Source organism: Dromiciops gliroides, chromosome 5, assembly GCF_019393635.1.
Source record: "Dromiciops gliroides isolate mDroGli1 chromosome 5, mDroGli1.pri, whole genome shotgun sequence".
Lineage (NCBI taxonomy): Eukaryota > Metazoa > Chordata > Mammalia > Microbiotheria > Microbiotheriidae > Dromiciops > Dromiciops gliroides.
Window position 1 is genome coordinate 108,410,849 of NC_057865.1, and position 20,464 is coordinate 108,431,312.

General features: G+C 37.9%; 1 protein-coding gene across 1 annotated transcript in view; it reads left to right on the top strand.

Moving 5' to 3' along the window:
- The window catches only part of DGKI (diacylglycerol kinase iota), a 599,484-nt gene extending 589,404 nt beyond the window's left edge, over positions 1-10,080 (top strand). The window contains 1 exon segment of the mRNA XM_043965727.1: positions 802-10,080. Coding sequence (XP_043821662.1) covers positions 802-918 — 117 coding nt within the window. The 3' untranslated portion in view covers positions 919-10,080.
- The last annotated feature ends 10,384 nt before the right edge of the window (positions 10,081-20,464 follow it).

The window sequence follows — 20,464 nt, forward strand, 5'->3', positions numbered from 1 at the left end:
CTATGATTTGGTTGTTCTCTCTCCCCATTTCTCTCTTCTACCACTCACATGATGAGATACAGCTCCAGTGTTATTTGATTCAGGTGTTCTACTTTGACCTTTACTACTAGTGTTCTGGATCTTTTCTTCTCTATATGAAATTATCAAGTCAAGTCAAGAAGCATTTGTTAATCATGTACTGTGCTGGGCAATTTATTGGTCCCTTCAGAGCTCTGCTATGTCACAAATTGGGTCTGATCCAGCAAAGTAAGATTAGATGTTTATGGTAGATTATGCCTCCCAGACAACATTTGTATACAGGAATCTTCATCCATTATGATGTTTCTCTTATCATTAAGGTTGAGGAAAATAAACAAGTAAAAGATAAGAGGATAAATAGCCCCCTGACAGCTGCTTCCTTTTCCTGTAGATTCAAAAGCCTCCCAGAAAACCCTTGTACGGCACTGGGGCTGCACTCTCTTCATTTTGCCATTAACAAAGCATAACAGGGAGATTCTTTTTGGTAGAGGTCCCAAAGTATTAGCCATAGTCTTATCTTGGAGGTGACTTTTAAAAAAATCCAATTCAAGAATCCAAGAGTGTCTGAGTGTGTAAGGAATATTTTAGAGAACCTTAAAATCAGCAAACTCATTTATTCAGCCTTTTATGATAGTATCCCTCCCCAGTTTTTGCTTGTTCCTTCAAAAAGCTTCTAACATTCATTTTCTCAGTAGCCACCATGTGTGAAGCCCTGCCATTTGTGTGTATCTGATATTCTACCTTTTGTGCTTGTGTCTTTTTCTTTGCATGTGCCATCCACAGGGCAAGACCCCTCAAGACAGAGCCCAGCAGGCTGGGGACCCAGATCTGGCTTCATACCTAGAGAGTCGTCAGAGCTACAAGATCATTACCCATGAAGATCTAGAGACTGCAGTTTGACTTAGGTAGAAGGAAGAAGGGAACTCTGGTGAGAATAACAACAATGCCCCTCGGCAATCCGGCAGCTCCTGTGGAAGAAACTGATGGAACCAATGGGTCTATCTTTATCATGCAAGATATCTATCTGAGGACATGCCACCAGTTTCTAAGGGCTACTGAGATGCACCACGGAATACAATAGCCCCCAGGGAATAAGGCAGGATTCATGGAGGTTTGTGGAATACCTGGTCCACAAAATGTGATCCTTATTGCTTCCAGCAAGTAGCATGAACTTCTGTGTTCACCTGTATAATTTATTTTAAAGTCAGAAAGGATGTTCCTATAAATGGCACTGCTCCTCTTCCCCTTCTGCACAGAATGGCCCCCCAACATCCACACAGCCCTACTACTATCTGTTGGTCAGTTTGAAATCAAAAGGATGTCTGTTCTCTGAACAGTCAGGCTTCACAGCTAATATGGTTTCTGGAAGGACTTTCAAGGAGCTCTAGATGGCCCACAAAATATGTGACTCTGCTTCAGTTTCCTATGACGAAATTCATCTAAAATATTTAGTAGCTAGGGAGTGTTCTCCCTTTTTGCATGGGTTCCTCTCTTCCTTTTCCATCTTATGGGAACTGAGAAGTACCTCATGGATGATGTCCTGATAAATTGTGTCCTGATACATCTCCGTTATGGTAAAATCACATGGTTTGATCATATGATCAGTGAGCAGGGCTCTGAGTTACCTCTCTAAGGCACCCAAAGTGGTATATTGGGGTTTGGGGTTTCTGCCCATGGCAACAAAGGAATGATTCAGCTTGGGCTTTTTTTAGAGCTGAGTACTGCCCATGTGTAGCCATTTTTGCCTTCTGGTGCAATGGAATTAAAGGATGGAGGGAACAAAGTCAGAGATTTGGCACAACTACCGACTTCTGAAAGGTAGGAGACAGAGAGAGAGAGAGAGAGAGAGAAGTCGACAATCATGTATTTGAAAAACTGTGGGAATAGGTAATGGGATATTGTGGCAGAATTTATTTCCAAACCTGTTTCATGAAGAGGCTTAGCATAAAATAGTGAAAAAGAAAATGACAATATTTAAGAAGACTCATTTAAGAAAAATGGCAGCCATTGGTATTCTAACCAGTGCTATTCTACCCTACCATCTTGGGTACAATAGTCTTAGGAAGCCTCTTGTTAGGTGTCTCCTTCAGCTTTTAGTTTTTTTTTTTTTAATCACTGTATTAGAAACACATTATCCCAACAATGAGAGAACCACAGCCTCTGTACCCTCTATTTCTTTTCTACTGCCACAACTTGGCAATATCCAAGACTCTTCACAATTGATTCTCTTTACCATACTGCATGTCAGGTACCAAAGTTGCATCTTAAACACTCTTGGCACAATGTCGGCACCATTAACAGCCTCATTTTCTAGGGGAAAAGAAGTGTTTTGCATCCCCTTTTCTTCCTTCTCCTTTCCACAACCTATAACTGGAGAAATCTTAGATGGATGATGTATGACAGTGTTGCTTTCATCAGTGGAGTAGGGTTGTCCCTTCTACCACCTCAGCTCATAGTCTGTGCACAGGTCTATGTGGGTTTATACTGACCAGGATCTTAGTGCTCATTGGAACTCATGAAAACATCACCTGCTTTGGGGCAAACAGTCTTGGCTTTGCTTCTGTATAAGCAGCAGAGATGGAATGTTTATGATTCCTTTACTGGGTGTGCAAAGACTTTGCTATTGCCTAAAAGTGACCCTCTCTTAGTCTCCATCCCATCTCCTCTCATTGGACATGAATAAAGCGTTTTCCTAGTGTTTCTGCATGTGAACTTAAATTATTGTCTTTCTATTTTTAACTTACAGGTCCAGTGGTAATGCATTGATCTACTGGTTATTTGAATTAAATTTTGTTTCTATACTATAATTTTCAAGTATAGATTAGATACGCTCTGTAAAATAATGATTATCCCAAAATAGTTGGGGATTATAATCTCAATGTCCCCAGTCACTTCAAATTGCATTATTGGCATTATTTCAACTGTGGGAGAAAAGGGCAGGTTGTGAATGATCTGTTTCTACATATCAACCTTCAGAATTGGAAATTGGGGAAAGGTGAATGGAGAAACTGTAGTAGATTATTTCCAAAAAGCTGGAAAAAAATTATGCTCCAGAAGAATTTAATCCCTGGTGCTTCTTTGCTGGAAGTTTTTCAAATGCTAAGTCTGTCAGGAAGAGGTAGGGAAGAAAAATATAATCTAGTCATAAAACCAATTTTGAATCTGGCTTTTGAGGAGGCACTTGGCAATGCAATTGCTTCCATAGCTAGCAGTGCTTTGTGTGCTCTATGTGTGTGTGTGTGTGTGTGTGTGTGTGTGTGTGTTTTCAGGGCTGTGGTGAGGTGAAAAACTTCATTTCTGATGATGAGGGTCTTGAATTTTTCTATGAGTTCACCCAAACATCTCCTACATAAGGAAAAGGTACAAGTTCTAGTACTGGCAACCTCAGTTCTGGAAGGCAGCCCCAATTCTAGAAGTAAAGATGTTCATATTATGAAGTATGAGTGAGGTGTTGACTGCTGAGAGGCCCTGGGGCATTGAGAAACTGTTCTCTATGCAAATAAAGGTATTAGAATTCCAACTTGTATAGTTAAGGAATTTTTTTTTTTCAAAAATAAACACTGGTTTGTTGCAAACATGTATGGAAGAAAACCTCATTTTTAATGTGACCATAACATTAAATTAACCTCCAGTGGCACACTTTGATTTATTTCATTGGTATAGGGAGTTCTGTATTGGACACTTCTCTACCAATGCTAAATGACCCCTTCTCTATAATGTAAAGTCTTAGATAGATAAATAAAAACCAAGAGGTTAAATCACTTGTCTAGAGTTGCACAGACAGTATGTGTCAGAATCAAACCTTGAATTTAGGTCTTTCTTGCTCCAAAGCCAGCTCTCCACTTCACCATACTGTCTCTAACTTTCCATAGCATTTGTCCAATTGGCCGAATGGGTGTGACACAGTACACTGTTCAGTTGTACAAATGGGTGTGACACAATATAATCAAACCTTACAATTCAAGAGTTTACCACTCACTGTCTAAGTATCTGTATTCTCTGGGTTAGGATATATGCCAAGTTCATGAGAAAAAACTAACTACACCTCCTTGGAAACACACTTAAGCTTAATTTAGGACACACACCCATGAAAATGGCATTTTCCCAAAAGCACAGAGACAAGTCTCCTGCATGGCTTTACATGTTGGTTGTATCCCTTTGTGGTATGTGTTCTAAGAGTCTTTCCTGTGGTGGCCTTATCAGCTCCTATTTAGCTTGGACTGATGAAGAGTTGAGAAATAGGCTGCTCTTATTCCAACACAACTTTATATAACTTTGAAGGGGTGTTAGCTATATTTGCAGCTTCTTGTTCCGGTATTGCACATTTAAGAAACAGAACCCAATGAGAATGTACTTCTTCACATCCCTAGGGACATGGTAAAGGATAGAGCTGAGTGAGTAGTCAGACAGGGAGGAAATAGACATAGCAGGCAGAGAATTTTCAATGGGAAGTTCTATTTACCTACATAAATGATGAGAAGCCTGGAACAAAAGCCAGCTTTCAAACTGGCCACATTGAAACAAATTGAAAACTCAAACTTTGCCTCATAACTGGATTTGGTGCAGAGCCAGAACTGTTTGTGTTAGTTATGAGAACTTTAATATGTGATTTAGACCTAGAAAGGATGGCTTTGCCTACAGCGTTTCTGAAGCTTATTCATTAGAAGCTTTGCAATACCCATATCTGAGGACATATGGGGCTTCAGCCTGTATTGATTTAGGAAATAAATGTAAAGGCCATAATGAAGTCAAGATGTTACTAGTAGTGGATAACATTGCCTTGGTTATTGCCTCAGAGCCAAACATCTAAGCTTCTATTATGTGTGGTTGAATCAGAGACTAGCATGCTTTTCCATTGATGAATAGCATTTTAAATATATTAAAATCATGCATTATAACCATCATGTAGCACTACTATATTTAAATAGATCATTAGAAATCTAGAGCAAGATAGAGAGAAAAACAAACACCCAAGTACAATTTAATACCTTTCTCACTACATACTAATTGTTCTCTATTGCAGCTTAATGCAACCTTCATTTTCCTCAGGCCTGAGCACATATCACTCTGAATCTCTACTCGAATTTAGGAAGCTCAAGTACCTCTGGCCAACTAACTCTTCTTTTGCATCAAACCTTTTTTCAGGTAGTTCCCTGCAATGTTTTATCTTCTGCCTATATTGAGAACCCCAAGCAATTATTTACATGTTAAAATTTACAGAGTGATGCCTCATCTCAGTTCAAACTATTCATACTGTTTAGTCTATTAATTAAAGGAGGGGCAGGTTTAGCTGACTTTTTTCATATCCTTGGTTATATAGAAGATACTGTGCTCTCTTACATCCTATCTCATCCCATAACAGAACAGAAAGAGAAGTCAAAACTACATGGTACAGTGATCCCACAATCATTTTTTCCCTGATCACCAGTTTCCTTGTCATCGAACTCATTAGTCTGATCCCCTGCTCTCATGAGTTATCTATCAAGCTACTTACCAGTAAATATGTTGCCCTTGAAAACTATCACTTACAGAGTCCATTTGTCTCAGCTCCCTAATGCAGGTTACTTTCTGTTCAAGGACATGTTATTAATCAACTCAGAAGATAATTTTAAAAACATAGTTAAGAAGAACATAACTTTCTAGAGATATGAGTTTTCCCTTACAACTTATATCAGTAACATGATCTATACAAAATGTTTTAATGGCCAATCTCTTGATCAATCAACAAACATTTATTAAGCATCCGTGTGCTAGGCAAAAGTTCAAATGCCATATCTATGTATCACCCTCAGTTAAAAGAAAGCAGTTATCTTGAGTATCAAATAAATTTCACCTGGATGGTTTCCTGAGGCGTCAGTAATCTCTTATTGTAGGGGCAGCTAGGTGGTACAGTAGATAAAGCACTGGCCCTGGATTCAGGAGGACCTGAGTTCAAATCCGGCCTCAGACCCTTGACACTTACTAGCTGTGTGACCTTGGGCAAGTCACTTAACCCTTATAGCCCCCCCCCCCCAAGTCTCTTATTGTAGTTGTGGCTTTCAAAGACAACTGAGAGGAAATAAGGACAGTTTCTTCAAGAGAAAACTCCTCATTCTTTTCACTCCCTAATTAGAAGCTTCAAGAGGAGGACTGCCTCCCATGTAGTGAATATTTTTGGTGGTAATCATGTGTGAAATAGGAAAAACCCCCACAATTCTGCATTTAACACAGTGCCTGGCACATAGTAGGTGCTTTCTAAATGTTAATTGAATTGAATTGTCTTCCATAGCCCCAAATTAAATCAAATTCATTTATGTAAGTATGAAACAATCAACTCATATTTGCCAAATAATTAATATGTGTTACAACACTTTACTCAATACTTTGAGTGAACGAGAAAAAGTTGAAGACCTAGTCCATGTGCTCAAGAGATGGTTAGGGAGATTTGACTACACAAATGTCACTTTGCAGTTATAATAATCATAGGACAAACAAAGCTTTTCCTGAGGATATAACAGAATTCCTACAAAAAGTGAATGATTTTCCTGGGTCTTGTCTCAAGATGCTCCAGTAGGGTATGGCATACCTAAACCTGGGTGCCATCTGTCATCATCTCATCACCATGGTGCTGCTCTCTCAGGCAATAGCCATGCCCTCCTGGAAAGATTGCCCCCTCAGTGAGACTGTCCTTTAAGGTATATCCTCCCACATTCTCTAGGCCACAGTGCTCCTTAACCAATGCCCTTCTTTGCCCTCTAGTATGTCAGAGGTAAGATTTGAACCTAAATCCTCTTGACTCCAAGTCTAGCTCTTTATCCTCTATGCCACACTACCTCTCTAAGACTGCCCTATAAACTACAAATGTCAAGTGGAGAGGAAGGGCAGTCAGGGAGTGGTCAGGGAAGGGAGTGGTCATTTTGCTATTTCTTAAAGACAGAATTTTAACAAGTGAGGTAGAACTAAATTACTTTATGATCTTTCATGCTAAATAAAGAGTATGAAATAGGGAGCCCTTGAATGTTTCTGTTCAGTAAATGAATATGTAAGGTGAGTGGGAATAGGAAATGATTCATAGTGGGGAAACCACATAGGAGTAGTACAAGAATGAGGTACTGAGGTCCTGACTGAAATAGTAGCATTGAGAATGGAGAGGAAGATATGTATATGAGATATCTTTCAAAGGAGAAATCAGCAGTAACTTTAAGTTAAGTAATCTTCCATTTACGAACCTTAGGAAGATGGAGAAAAAATGAGTCAAAGATGATTCTCCAAGGATTTGATCCTAGGTCCCTGGAATTGTACTTGTACCACTGATAGAATGAGGAGGGAGAGAGGGAGGGAGGGAAGGAGGGAGGGAGAGAAAGAGAGAGAGAAAGAGAGAGAGAGAGAGAGAGAGAGAGAGAGAGAGAGAGAGAGAGAGAACGCAGAAAGCAAAGCAAAGAACTGAACTGAACCTTAGGAAATGGCCACAATTAGAACATGAAAGGAAAAAGAAAAAACAAAGAAGGAAATAGAACAGGAGCCAGAGAAATAGGAAGATAGTAACAGTACAGTAGAAAACAAGGAAGAAGAAGAATCAAATTCAACAGAGGTGTCAAGGAAAATGAGCATGTGTTGTACTATTCTACTTATATTTTAAAAAATCACCCTACTATACCTCAAAACTTGCATAGCTACCTCCTTCACCAGTCACACAAACTGAAAATGTCTTATTGTTTTTGAATCTTTGATAAATCTGTGATCTCATTACTATGAACATTCCTTCCAATGGTAGAAATCACAAGTTTTCCACACCCCCTAATCCTGTGTGATTTTCATGCATCTCTCATGTCCTTCTGCAACTGCTTCAGAGAGATCACACTTATACTGGAAGTATTCCATTGGTTCTTTTTTTCATTATGTTTATATTATGGGGAAAAGCCATGAAATCCTTTGGATGATGGAAGAGTTATTAAAATTCCTAATTGTATTTTTTTAAATGAACTTAGAATGGAATAAACATTATTTCTAGAATTGGAACTCAGGTATTAGAAGATCAAGCATTGAGAATACTAACAGTTGTTATGCTAAATGCATTTTCCTTTCTTCCTTGCTTCACTGTATAAGAAACAGGGGACTGCATAGGAATGAAAGCTAATTTAGTGTCCATTTTATATATTACTATGGTCAATAAATTATCTGATGCCCAACTCATTAGTTATGAGATACTACACTTTTAATGAGATTGTTCATTAGATGAAGCAGAAGTTGCCAGTAGGCTTATACTTAAAGCCATGGCCTGCCAGACCCAGGAGGTACTTAATCTGGGTGTCCAATTATAGGTAGAGAGAGCTATTTGTATAATTCTCATTCATATTCTCTCTCTCTCTCTCTCTCTCTCTCTCTCTCTCTCTCTCTCTCTCTCTCTCTCTCTCTCTCCCTCCCTCCCTCCCTCCCTCCCTCCTCTCTTCCTGATAGTAGGGCAAGAATGCCCCCACTTTCTTTCTTAGTGGCTGCAAAAATGGTTTTAAAGATAATGAAATCTGAAAGTTTTCTTCCATCAACCTGCTATTTCTTTTTAAAGAATGGCCAACAGCTGATATTACCGTCACTGGGTATAGAATTCTAAAGCCACACTTTCCACAATCAAGAAAAGGAGTTCCCAAAACAGTGAAAACTTGGTGACTACTTGTCAGCAATATTGGTAAAGGGAATTGCTCTTCAGGCATACGTTGGACTAGATGACCTCTGAGGACACCTTCCAGCTCTGAGACAAAACAATTTTTTAAAACCAATCTTTTTGTAATCAGATTGTCATCTTTTCTCCAGGACACAACCCAATTCCCTATATATTTCAAAGTTGAGTTAATGGGGGAGGTATTTAATTTTTTTTTCAGAGAAAATTGAATGGGAACAGGGTAGAAGAAATTTTGATGTCAACCATTCATTTTAGTTCATTTTTCAAGAGCCTGAATAGATTTTAAGTGTCATCCAATCCCAAAAACTCCTTGTATAGATGAGGAAAGTGAGTCCCATTTAAGTTTAATGACTCACCTAAAGTTACTGTAGCTAGCTACAGAGAACTTGAACTCTCATCTCCTAATGCCTAAGCCAAGACTACAGCATATTGATTTGATGTTGACTTTTCTTATCAATTTTATACTGTTTGTATAAGAATTAGTATGAATTCAAGAGGCCATATTTAAACTTCAATTACTTTGAGCACATGGAAAGGGGTTGGTGCCTTTTGATAATAGTTCTCCACTTTTTTGTATGTATACACAATTAATTATTCATGGAAAACATTCAGCTCTAACCTTTTAAATCTTCCATATTATAAGAAGGATGTCCTGAAGCCCATGAGAAAAGGAAAGGGTCCTGAAAATTGCTAATTGTTTTTTTTAATGGCCTACAAAAGTACTAAATATTGCTGCTAGCATTGTATTATAGTATGTCCACTCATACATTTCTTAGTAAAGACAAAGTAGATACATGCATTGTTCTTTTTCCAGTGGAAATACTTCACTTTATATTCATTCTCAGATTTAAGCTTAATATATAAATGCTAATCAAGGAACAGAAAAAAAATTCATCCTGAAAGGAATTTGGGGGGCAAATAGTGTACATTGATGAATGGAAAATACAATGGAGCATAAGCCTACATCAGCCCACAACAATTCAGTCTATATAAAATCTGGGCAATAGGAACCAACCATAAGAGGAGATATTTACATCAATGTATTGGTTCAATCCACATTTTGTATTCTCCAAACATAAAAGTGTTTAACAGATAAGGACTGGGCTAATGAGTTCATTGATTTAGGGATCTAAATGCCCACTGCCAAATGGAGGACAGTGTCTTCTCTGCAACTTCTAGTTTTAGAGAGTTGCCCCTAACAGTGGCATCAAATTTGAGTAGAAATAGAGCTACTAAACTATATTTAAGGATGGTGCCTGTAGGTTGTATGATGACTTAGAAGGCTACACATTAACATTATATTCCATTGGTTTGGTTTGGTTTGGTTTGGTTTGGTTTGGTTTTGGCAAGGCAATTGGGGTTAAGTGACTTGCCTGGGGTCACACAGCTAGTAAATGTTAAGTGTCTGAGGCCGGATTTGAACTCAGGTCCTCCTGACTCCAGGGCTGGTGCTTTATCCACTGAGCCACCTAGCTGCCCCCTGTTTTATTGTTTTTAAAGCTGTTTTGTCAAATATTTCCAATTATATTTTTATCTGGTCCAGGTCACTCTTGGGGTCTTCCCCCCAAGGATCTGTGTGTGATACCTTTAGCCTAAAATACTACAAGGTTAAGTGATTTACTCAGGGTCACATCTCCAATATGTGCCAGAGGCATGGGTCAAAGACAGGTCTTCCTGACTTCAAGGCCAACTTTCTAGCCACTAAGCCACATTTCATACCTCTCATAGGTTTCAAAAACCTTCTACAATGACCCACATTCTTAGTTCTAGATAGCACCTGTAGCATTGTAAACATCTACTTAAAGCATTCTCAGGAATTTTTTAGTCACTGGCTATATGAGATGACCTATTTCCATTTTTTCTGGTTAAGAAATTATTGCATTGAGAAGTGACTTGCCCAAGCTCCTACAAGTAGCCATGGTCAGAGCTGAGCAAGAGGTTGGAATCACCTCTCTTGGACATAGTTTATTTACTCTCTGAACAAGAGCATTTGTCACCAGAGATGGAATGAGAAAGTCAGATAGGAAATTATAAATAAGAGTGAAGGTTGAGGTGATTCAAATTTTAATTTGACTTCTTGGATCTTCAGCTAGGTTTGTAATTAAAGCGTATAACCTTCACAAGTTCTAGATCCTCCCTCAGTTCTTTTGGTTATTTATATCCTGGTCCAATTGCAGTGACTGGAGCAGTAAGTGTTTTTTTACTTCTCTGAAGTTAGCAGTGTGGAAAAAATGGGGATGATTTTCTTTCAGGGTGCTACTCCTAAAACTCTGAAGTTTGTGGTTTCATTCATGCCACTATTTTCCCTATCTGATGATTTTGCCAAGAAACTAAACAGAATCTTAAGCTTCATAGAAGGAAGGACTTTCTAGAAATTATGGCTTTCCAACCATAGAATTGGCTGCCTTTTGTGAGACAATGTATTTTCCTTTACAATTTCAGAGGCTGAATGACTGTCCAATAGAGATGCTATGGAAGTGATTCCTATAATTGTTGGAGGTCTAGAGTAGATGATCCCTGACACCCCTACCAAATAAAAATTCTATGATTTTTAGAAAAATTTAGGATTCCGTGATGTGCACACTGCACAAGGATGTGCAAATGTGTTTGTGTGAGCAGTCTGCTCACTAACACAGATTGCTGCCCCTCTATGCCTTAATAGAATGCCTTCGTGAATTATTGCAGCCAGAAACATTTATCATTCAGTAATAGACTTTCTCTATGCCATGATGAAATATTAGAATAGAGATTTTAGTGGAGGACATAATGATGGACCCCAGTTTTTAGTGCCTAGAATTTTGGAGCTAGAAGAGATTTGAAACGGCATCTAGTCCACCTCCCATTTTATGGATCAGAAACCTGAGCTTCAGAGAGATGAAGACATTTTTCAAAGATGATATTTCTCAAAGCCAGTTACCAAAAGAGCTGGGATTAGAATCTAGAGATCCTGAATACCCATATAAAGTGGTAAGACTATATGCTTACAATGAATTCCATCTTGCTAAATAATTTCCCAAATATCCAGACAAATATTTCGCAGGATCCACAAAACTTGAATTGACTCTCTTCTCACATACTTTCTTCCTCCCTAGACACTTGCCAACACCACTCACTTCTAGCCATTGGTTCAATCTTCTACCTTCTATAATTCCCATCTGCTATGGGAAAGGTTGTCAATTGATGTAGAGCCTGAAGTAGGAAAGGGAGGAATTACAATACCAACACCAATTTCTAATATGCCTTGGGGGTGCTGGAGGAGATGAAGTAAGTTTAATTAAAGGCACAAGGAGAAAAGTAATGGAAGGCACGTTGCCTACCCTCTCTTCTCCACTCCCCCTTGCCATCCACACACTCACCCACATATATCTCACACATGTTCTATAACCAACAATAACAGATTCTTATGGAAACTGAGCTCTAAATCACACAGAAAGGGAGGTAAGAATCTACTCAGCTTCTCATCATCTCTCTCCCTGGTTTGTCTTAGCCCACAAGCAGATGCTTACTTATTTGCTAGAGCTAGCCCTGAATAATATTGCTCATCAAACTCATCGACACAGCTCTGGGTGCTTTCCCAGGAATGAGAGGATGTCTGACAATATATCTCCTGACAATGCTCCATGTTGTAGTGTCTCTGGGACACAGAAATTGAATTTTGAAGATAATGAGACATGGTAGAATAATACAGAGAACATAGATTTTTGCAAAGGGTCAGATTCCAAATTCATATTAGAGAAGGCAATCTTAGAACTCGTAAATTAGAACACACAAGGATCAAGGGAAAATTGTGAATCTGAGTGATCTCATGAAGAGAAGGTTCAAATTGAACAAAGTCCTTTTTTGCTCTCTCTCTCTCTCTCTCTCTCTCTCTCTCTCTCTCTCTCTCTCTCTCTCTCTCTCTCTCTCTCTCTCTCTCTCTCTCTCAGGAACTCAGAAAGAAACATATTTGTTCCCTCAGGAAAAACATGTAGAATATGATTCTCTGGAGATAATGTTTCTTGACTTCCCATGCTTTTCACAACCTCATTCTCAAAGGCTACATCTGTAGAGGAGTTGCAATGATGTCATAAAGGGCTCTTTCATGCTTCTGATCCTATTGTCTCACCCCTTTACAGTCATGCTATTAGAAAGCTGCCAGCTGGCAGGTGGAGTCTAAAAGCTGTAGTAGGGATGGCATACCTATTCCCCCCAAAAAGCTTAAGTCATCTGCAGGGGAGGGAGGAAATAAGACAGGTGAGGGAGGATGGATTTTTTTTTAAATTTGTATTAAAGTCATAAAGTATTTTCTTTCCTAATTTTCTTGCATTTCCTCTTTATACAAAGTATCTTGATCACTGTGTTGCTGAACAAAGGTTTTAAATTTGAGTCAATTTGGGGACTGAATAATCTCTAAACAAGGAAAACAACTGGTTGCAGTTACTTTTGGAAACTTTGTGTATTGTGACTTGTGGAGATGTACAGAATAAAAATGAAACACAACTAGACCCGGTCTGTTTCTGTTAACTGCTGTTGGGTGTCCAAGGTGTGAATATTACATGTGGTTAAGTTGAAACAATTGAAAAACCTGTTGAGACCTGGTGAGTGAGTGAATGAGATGATTACAGTGATTTTATCCCCTAAGAAATTTCCTTTGAAGCTTGGTTTCAGTCTATAAAATGGTAGAACTAGTTCACCATTTCTGAAGAAACAGAATTTCAGACTTGGAAGGGACCTTGAAGATTAGGTATGTGGTATTAACAATTTATTTTGGGTACAGATTGGACTAAGTAGCCACTGAGATCCCTTTCAATTCTCAAATTCTGTGATCACAGTGACCATGTTTTGTTTTGTTTTGTTTTGTTTTGTTTTGTTTTGTTTTGTTTTGTTTTGTTTTGTTTTGTTTTGTTTTGTTTTGTTTTGTTGTTTGTTTGTTTGTTTTTTGTGAGGCAATGAGGGTTAAGTGACTTGCCCAGGGTCGCACAGCTACTGTCAAATTTCTGAGGCTGGATTTCAACTCAGGTCCTCCTGAATCCAAGGCCAGTGCTTTATCCAGTGTGCCACCTAGCTTCCCCGACCATGTTTTTTGAGGTTGTGTCACCTCACTGGCTCTGATTCCTCTTCTTAGAAAATGGGGTGGGATTACACCAGATCATTTTAAAGGTCTCTTCTTAGCTCTAGATCCTATGGTCGTATAATACAACATATAATAATATATAATAATATATAATAATATATAATAATATATAATATAATATAATATAATATAATATAATATAATATAATATAATATAATATAATATAATATAATATAATATAATATAATATTTTTTTCCTGCAAAGTGAGAATGAGATTGGGGCAAGGGAGAATAGTCTAGAGAACTCTGATTTTTTCCAGGGTCGAATTCCAGATTCATCTTGGAAAAGGCTTTCTTAGAGCTCTTAAGCAGAATTCTGAACATTCTTTGAATATAGAAGATGACACAAAGTGAGGAAAGTCTTTCCTCTTCCCTCCCCTTCCCCTTTTGCCCTTTAAAAAAAACAAACTAAAAGAACACAGAAAGGTATTGAAACTGAGATCCAGCAAGATTAAGTGACTTAAATATATTTGATTTGAGGGCTGCTATTTCTTTATTTTTTTAACTTACCTAGCCCATTTCAGAATGGTGTAGTGGAAGTAGCACTGGATTTATAGTCAAAGGATTTTGCTTCAGATCTTGTCTTTGGCCTTTACTAGCTATATGATGGAAGCTAGGTGTCACAGTGGCTATAGTGCCAAGCCTGAAGTCAGGAGGACTCATGTTCCTAGTTCAAATTGAGCTTCAGACACTAGCTATGTGACTCTGGGCAAGTTGCTTAACCCTGTTTGCCTCAGTTTCCTTATCTATAAAATGAGATGGAGAAGGAAAAGGCAAATAACAGTATCTTTACCCAAGAAAACCCCAAATGGGGTCACAAGGAGTTGGACATAACTGAAATGATCAAGCCACCACAATAACACTATATAACCTAGAAAAATTCATTTTTTGAATCTCATTTTACTCATATAAAATTTAGGTAATACTTGTACCACCTTTCACTGTATGAATATATGGGGGATATATATTCAAAATGCTTAACAAGCAAGTAGAAATAAATATCAGCTATAGTCACATACTATAATAGTGCAGATATTTGAGGATCCCTCATAACTTTTTGGGGGTGGGGCATTGAGGGTTAAGTGGCTTGCCCATGGTCATACAGCTAGTAAGTGTCAAGTGTCTGAGGCCAAATTTTAACTCAGGTATTCCTGAATCCAGGGATGGTGCTTTTTATCCATTGTGCCACCTTCCTGCTCCCTCTTAAATCTTTAGAGTCACAAACCGGGTGTGTTCAGAACCTGAGTCAGGAAGAACCTTGGAGTCCAGCTAGTTAAACCTATAGCACAAAAAAGGATGCCTTCTGTAACATATCTGCAAATTGGGCACCCAGCCTTTCCTTAATGAACTCAAGAAATGAAGAATCTATTACTTCCAGTGGTAGCCCATTGCACTTTGGGACAGATTAAATTATTATAATGTTTGTTTTTGTTTTCCCCTTGACAACTAGCCTAAAATTTTCTTGTTGAAACTTCCACCCATTGATCCGAGTTCTGTATTAAAGGGTGCAACAGAAAAAAAATCCATTTTCCCCCATGACAGACTCTCAGATGCTTAAAAATGGCTATTAAGTATACTTTAAGTATTCTTTTGTTCCAGTTAAATATCTCCATTTCCTTCAATTTATCCATAAATGATATAGTATCAAGTCCACTGACCATCTGGTTCAGCCTCCTTTGCAAAGGCTCCAGTTGGTCAATGTCTTTTCTAACACATGGTGCCCAGAATAGAACTCTATTTTAATCATTCTTCATCTATGAAGTTGAGTTATAGTTAGGAGATGAGGAAGTAGATGTAGTTTATGAACTTTCCCTCAAAACGAGCCCTTCTCATATCCTTGTTCATTTATTAGGAATTCTTGAATTGAGATTTTTGGTTAATTTTACTGACAAGGCATCATAAGTCCAGCAGAGTACCAAGAACATATTAGATTAATAATCAACATTTGTTGAATTGAACTGAAAAAAATATTTAGTCTGTATAATAGCAGCAGTACTTGTTGGATGTCTATGGACAGAGACCCTCAAGAAACACCATGTGCAGGAATCTCTTTAACTGGATTATAGTCATAAGATGATATGATAGTAGACCTAGAGTTGGGACTTTAGAGGTCATTTAATCTTATAAAAAAATTGATGACCAGAGAAATTAAATAATATGACCAGGGTCTTGGATTTGAAGCCAGGTCTTTTGATTCTAGGGGCAGCACTCTTTCCACTTAGGCAGATTAGGTGGTCTAGTGGATAGAGTTTTGTGCTTAGAGTCTGAAGACCTGAGTTAAAATCCAGACTCAGGCACTTATTAGCTGAATGACCCTGACCAAGTCACTTAACCTGTACTTGCCTCAGTTTCTTTTTTTTTTTAATGAGATATTTTATTTTTTCTGTTACATGTAAAGATAGTTCTCAACTTTTGTTTATACATGCTTTACAATTTCAGATTTTTCTCCCTCCCTCCCCCCTCCCCTAGACAGCAGGTAATCTGATATAGGTTATATCTATATATCTCTATACATATACATATAGATATATATATACACACACATATATATACACATAATAACATTAATCCTATTTCTGCATTAATCCTGTTACAAGAGAAAGAATCAGAGCAGTGATGCAAAACCTCAAAATAGAAAAAAAAAACAACAGCACCCAAAACAAAAGAAATAATATGGTTCAATCAGCATCTATACTCCACAGTTCTTTCTTTCTTTTTTTTTCTTGGATTTGGAGATCCTCTTCTATCATGAGTTCCCTGGAACTCTTCTGTACCATTGCATTGGTGAGAAGAATATAGTCCATCCCAGTAGGTCAACACTCAATGTTGATGATACTGTGTACAATGTTCTTCTGGTTCTGCTCATCTCACTCATCATCAGCTCACGTAAGACCCTCCAGGTTTCTCTGAACTCTTCCTGCTCATCATTTCTTACAGCACAATAGTATTCCATTGTATTCATATACCACAACTTGTCCAGCCATTCCCCAATTGATGGGCACCCCCTCAACTTCCAATTCCTTGCTACCACGTAAAGAGCAGCTATAAATATTTTTGTACATGTGGGTCCCTTTCCCCCTTCCATGATTTCTTTGGGCAAAAGACCTAAAAGTGGAATTGCTGGGTCAAAGGGTATGCACAGCTTTATCGCCCTTTGGGCATAATTCCAAATTGCTCTCCAGAATGGTTGGATCAGCTCACAGCTCCACCAACAATGCATTAGTGTTCCAATTTTCCCACAGCCTCTCCAACATTTATTATCTTCCTTTTTTGTCATTTTAGCCAATCTGATAGGTGTCAGGTGGTACCTCAGAGTTGTTTTAATTTGCAGCCTCAGTTTCTTTAACTGTAAAATAGGGATATTAAAACATCTCCTGGGGTCATTGTGAAGATCAAGTGAGATATTTGTAAAGCACTTAAGTCAGTTCCTGGTACATAGTAAGTACTTTAAAACTGCTTGTTTCCTTCTTTCTTTTTTATTTTACTTCACTGGTATCAAGAGACATGTTGACACCTAGTCATTCAGGGAAACCTAAGTGATGAAAAGTTAGGAAATGTAGATTAGATTATGGATATTTTAGAAGAACAGTGAACCAGGATTCCAGAGTCCTATGGTACAATCTTGACCTTGACCCTAACTCACTGTGTGAGCTGAAGCAAATCAAATCACTTCATCTTTCTGGACTTCTGGAAAATGCAACAGTTTAACTGATCCTTGTATGGAATATAGTTTAATAAAATATTTTCCACATTGAATTAAACTAGATAATAGCTAGGTGGCACATCAGATAAATCATAGGGCCTGCAAATCAGGAAGACCTGAGTTCAAATCTGGCATCAGGTACTTACTAGATATGTGACCTTGGACAAGTCACAAGTTTGCCTCATTTTCCTCTTCTGTAAAATGAGCTGGAGAAGGAAATGGCAAACCATTCAAGTACCTTTTCCAAGAAAACCCCAAATGGGGTCGTGAAGAGTGGGACTTGACTGAAAAGACTGAACAAAACAAAACAAATACAAATGCACACACATATAAAGTCTCTTCCAAGTGAGAGAAGGGGTCTATTTCTAAGTACAGATCCGGTATAGTCATGTTCTGGAAAAAAATTAATAAAGCATTACTTTTTAAAAAAATAAATATTTTTATTTATAGTTTTGAGTTTCAAATCCCATCCTTCCTTCCCTCCCTCCCTCCCTCCCCTTCCCCTTCCCTCAGGTGGTAAGCAATGAAATATGGGTTATACATGTACAATTATATAAAACATCAACATATTAATCATTTTTATAAGAAAACTTGAATAAAAGGGAAAAGTGAAAAATAGCATGCTTCAGTCTCTGTTCAATCAATATCAGTTCTTTATTTGGAAATGGATATTGTGTTTCTTCATTAGTTCTTTGGGATTGTCTTGGATCATTCTATTCCTGAGAATAATTAAGTTGTTCAACATTTCTTCATCAATTAATATTTCTGTCTCTGTGCACAATGTTTGCTTGGTTCTGCTCACTTCACTATACATCCGTTTATAAAAGTCTTTCCAGGCCTTTCTGAAATCATTCTGCTTGTCATTTCTTATAGCACAATAATATTCTATCACCATCATATACCACAGCTTGTTTAGCCATTCCCCAATTTTTTATGGGAATTGCCTTGATCTCCAATCATTAGCCACCACAAAAAGAGCTGCTAGAAATATTTTTGTACAAATATGTCTTTTTCTCTTTTGGGGGATGTCTTTGGGATATAAACTTACCAATGGTATTTCTGGATCAAAGGATATGCACAGTTTTCTAGCCCTTTGGACATAGTTCCAAATTGCTCTCCAGAATGGTTAGATCTTTTCACAACTCTAGCAGTACCAGACCTCAAACTGTATTATAGAGCAGTAATTATCAAAACAATCTGGTACTGGCTAAGAAATAGAGAGGTGGATCAGTGAGTGGAATAGAATAAATAGCAATGCCACTATAATAAATTACTATAGTAATCTATTATATGTTAAACTCAAAGATAAAAGCTTTTGGAACAAGAATTCATTATTTGACAAAAACTGCTGGGAAAACTAGAAAACAGTATGGCAGGAACTAGAACATTACTTGTTAAAAAGTAAGACATTATTTATTTTAATACTTCCTTGCTGAAGAAGTGGTAGGGTGGTATGGGTTGTATAGAGCTAGACTCCAAGCCAGAAAACCCAGGTTCCTGTTTCACCTGTTATGCATACTGACTTTTGTGACTCTAGACAACTAAGTCTTATTCTGTCCCCTCCCCACTAATCCTCATTTCTCCTTTCTAAATCTTTCCTGATGAATAGACTTCTTGGGTATTATAAACAATAAATTTTACATTCAATTGTTTAAAATAATTATCTCCCACTTCATATCCTTTGTTATTCATTCATTAATTCATTTTTTTGTTTGCTCATTTATTTTTTAAAGCAGGGCAGTGGGAGTTAAGTGACTTACCCAAGGTCACACAGCTAATGAGTGTCAATTGTCTCAGGCCGGATTTGAACTCAGGTCCTCCAGAATCCAGGGCCAGTGATTTATCCACTGTGCCACCTAGCTGCCCCCTATATCCTTTGTTATTTATAAAAAAACTTCCATTTTTGTTAATTGCCAAATATATAGGCATCCAAGAGAAGCATGACACCTTGACAGGATTTCTTTCCATGAATGGGACAGCTTGCTCTGTTCTGCTGCATATGCAATATGGAAAAGGTCTCTTCCCCTTTGTGGGTGTCAATTTCCTGGAGTTAGTGAGCAAATTATCTCCAGCCAAGAAATATAGAAATATGACTTTCCTAAAACTATGATACAGGAAATAACTACCGTATTAACAAATGATAAAGTAGAACGCAGTTACAAACCCTGTTTAAGTCAGAGCCCACCTGGAATCCTATGTTCAGTTGTTGGTACCAGATTTTAAGGAAAACATAGACAAATTGGAGTTCATCCAGAGGAGGGTGACCAGGATAAGTAACAAAATGGCAACTGGGATATACGAGCCCAGTTGAAGGAATTGGGCATGTTTGACCTAGAAAGGAGAAGACTTCATGGGGCAGGGAGGATAGTTACTCTCCTCAAGTATGTGAAGGAATGTTATGTGGAAGGAGGGTTATATTTGTTCTATTTAGCCAATAAATGCTTAACTAGGATTAAAGAATGGGAATTAAAAGAAAGCAAATTTCATGTGAATATAAAGAAAAAGAAAATACCAATCCAATAATGGGATGTGTAGTAATGGGTTTCCCATCACTGAAGATTGTCAAACAGAGTGGGATGACCTAGTTGGAGATATTGTAAGAGGGGGCTACTTTCTCAGTTATGTGTTGAGCTAGCTGACCTTGGACATCCTTTCCAACTCTGATATCCAGTGGTCTTAATCAAGGTCAATCTGTGTAATGGCAGCAAATCTGAGACATGGGGACACCTGGATCTTCTCATTCCCAGACCTATTAGGGCAAAGGACTTCTTTTGGGAAGATTGCTAAGGATTATTTTCAGTGCTCCATTAAGTGGGAACTGATATGGCTAACCTATATTCTAGAGTAAAATTCTGGGAACCAAAATACTGGATAGTGACTCCAGGGAATATGTGTACTTTTTTTTAAACATATGACTTTCTAAAATAGATTCTTTTTCTTTTATTGTTAAAAAATTTCATAGAATATTTCACA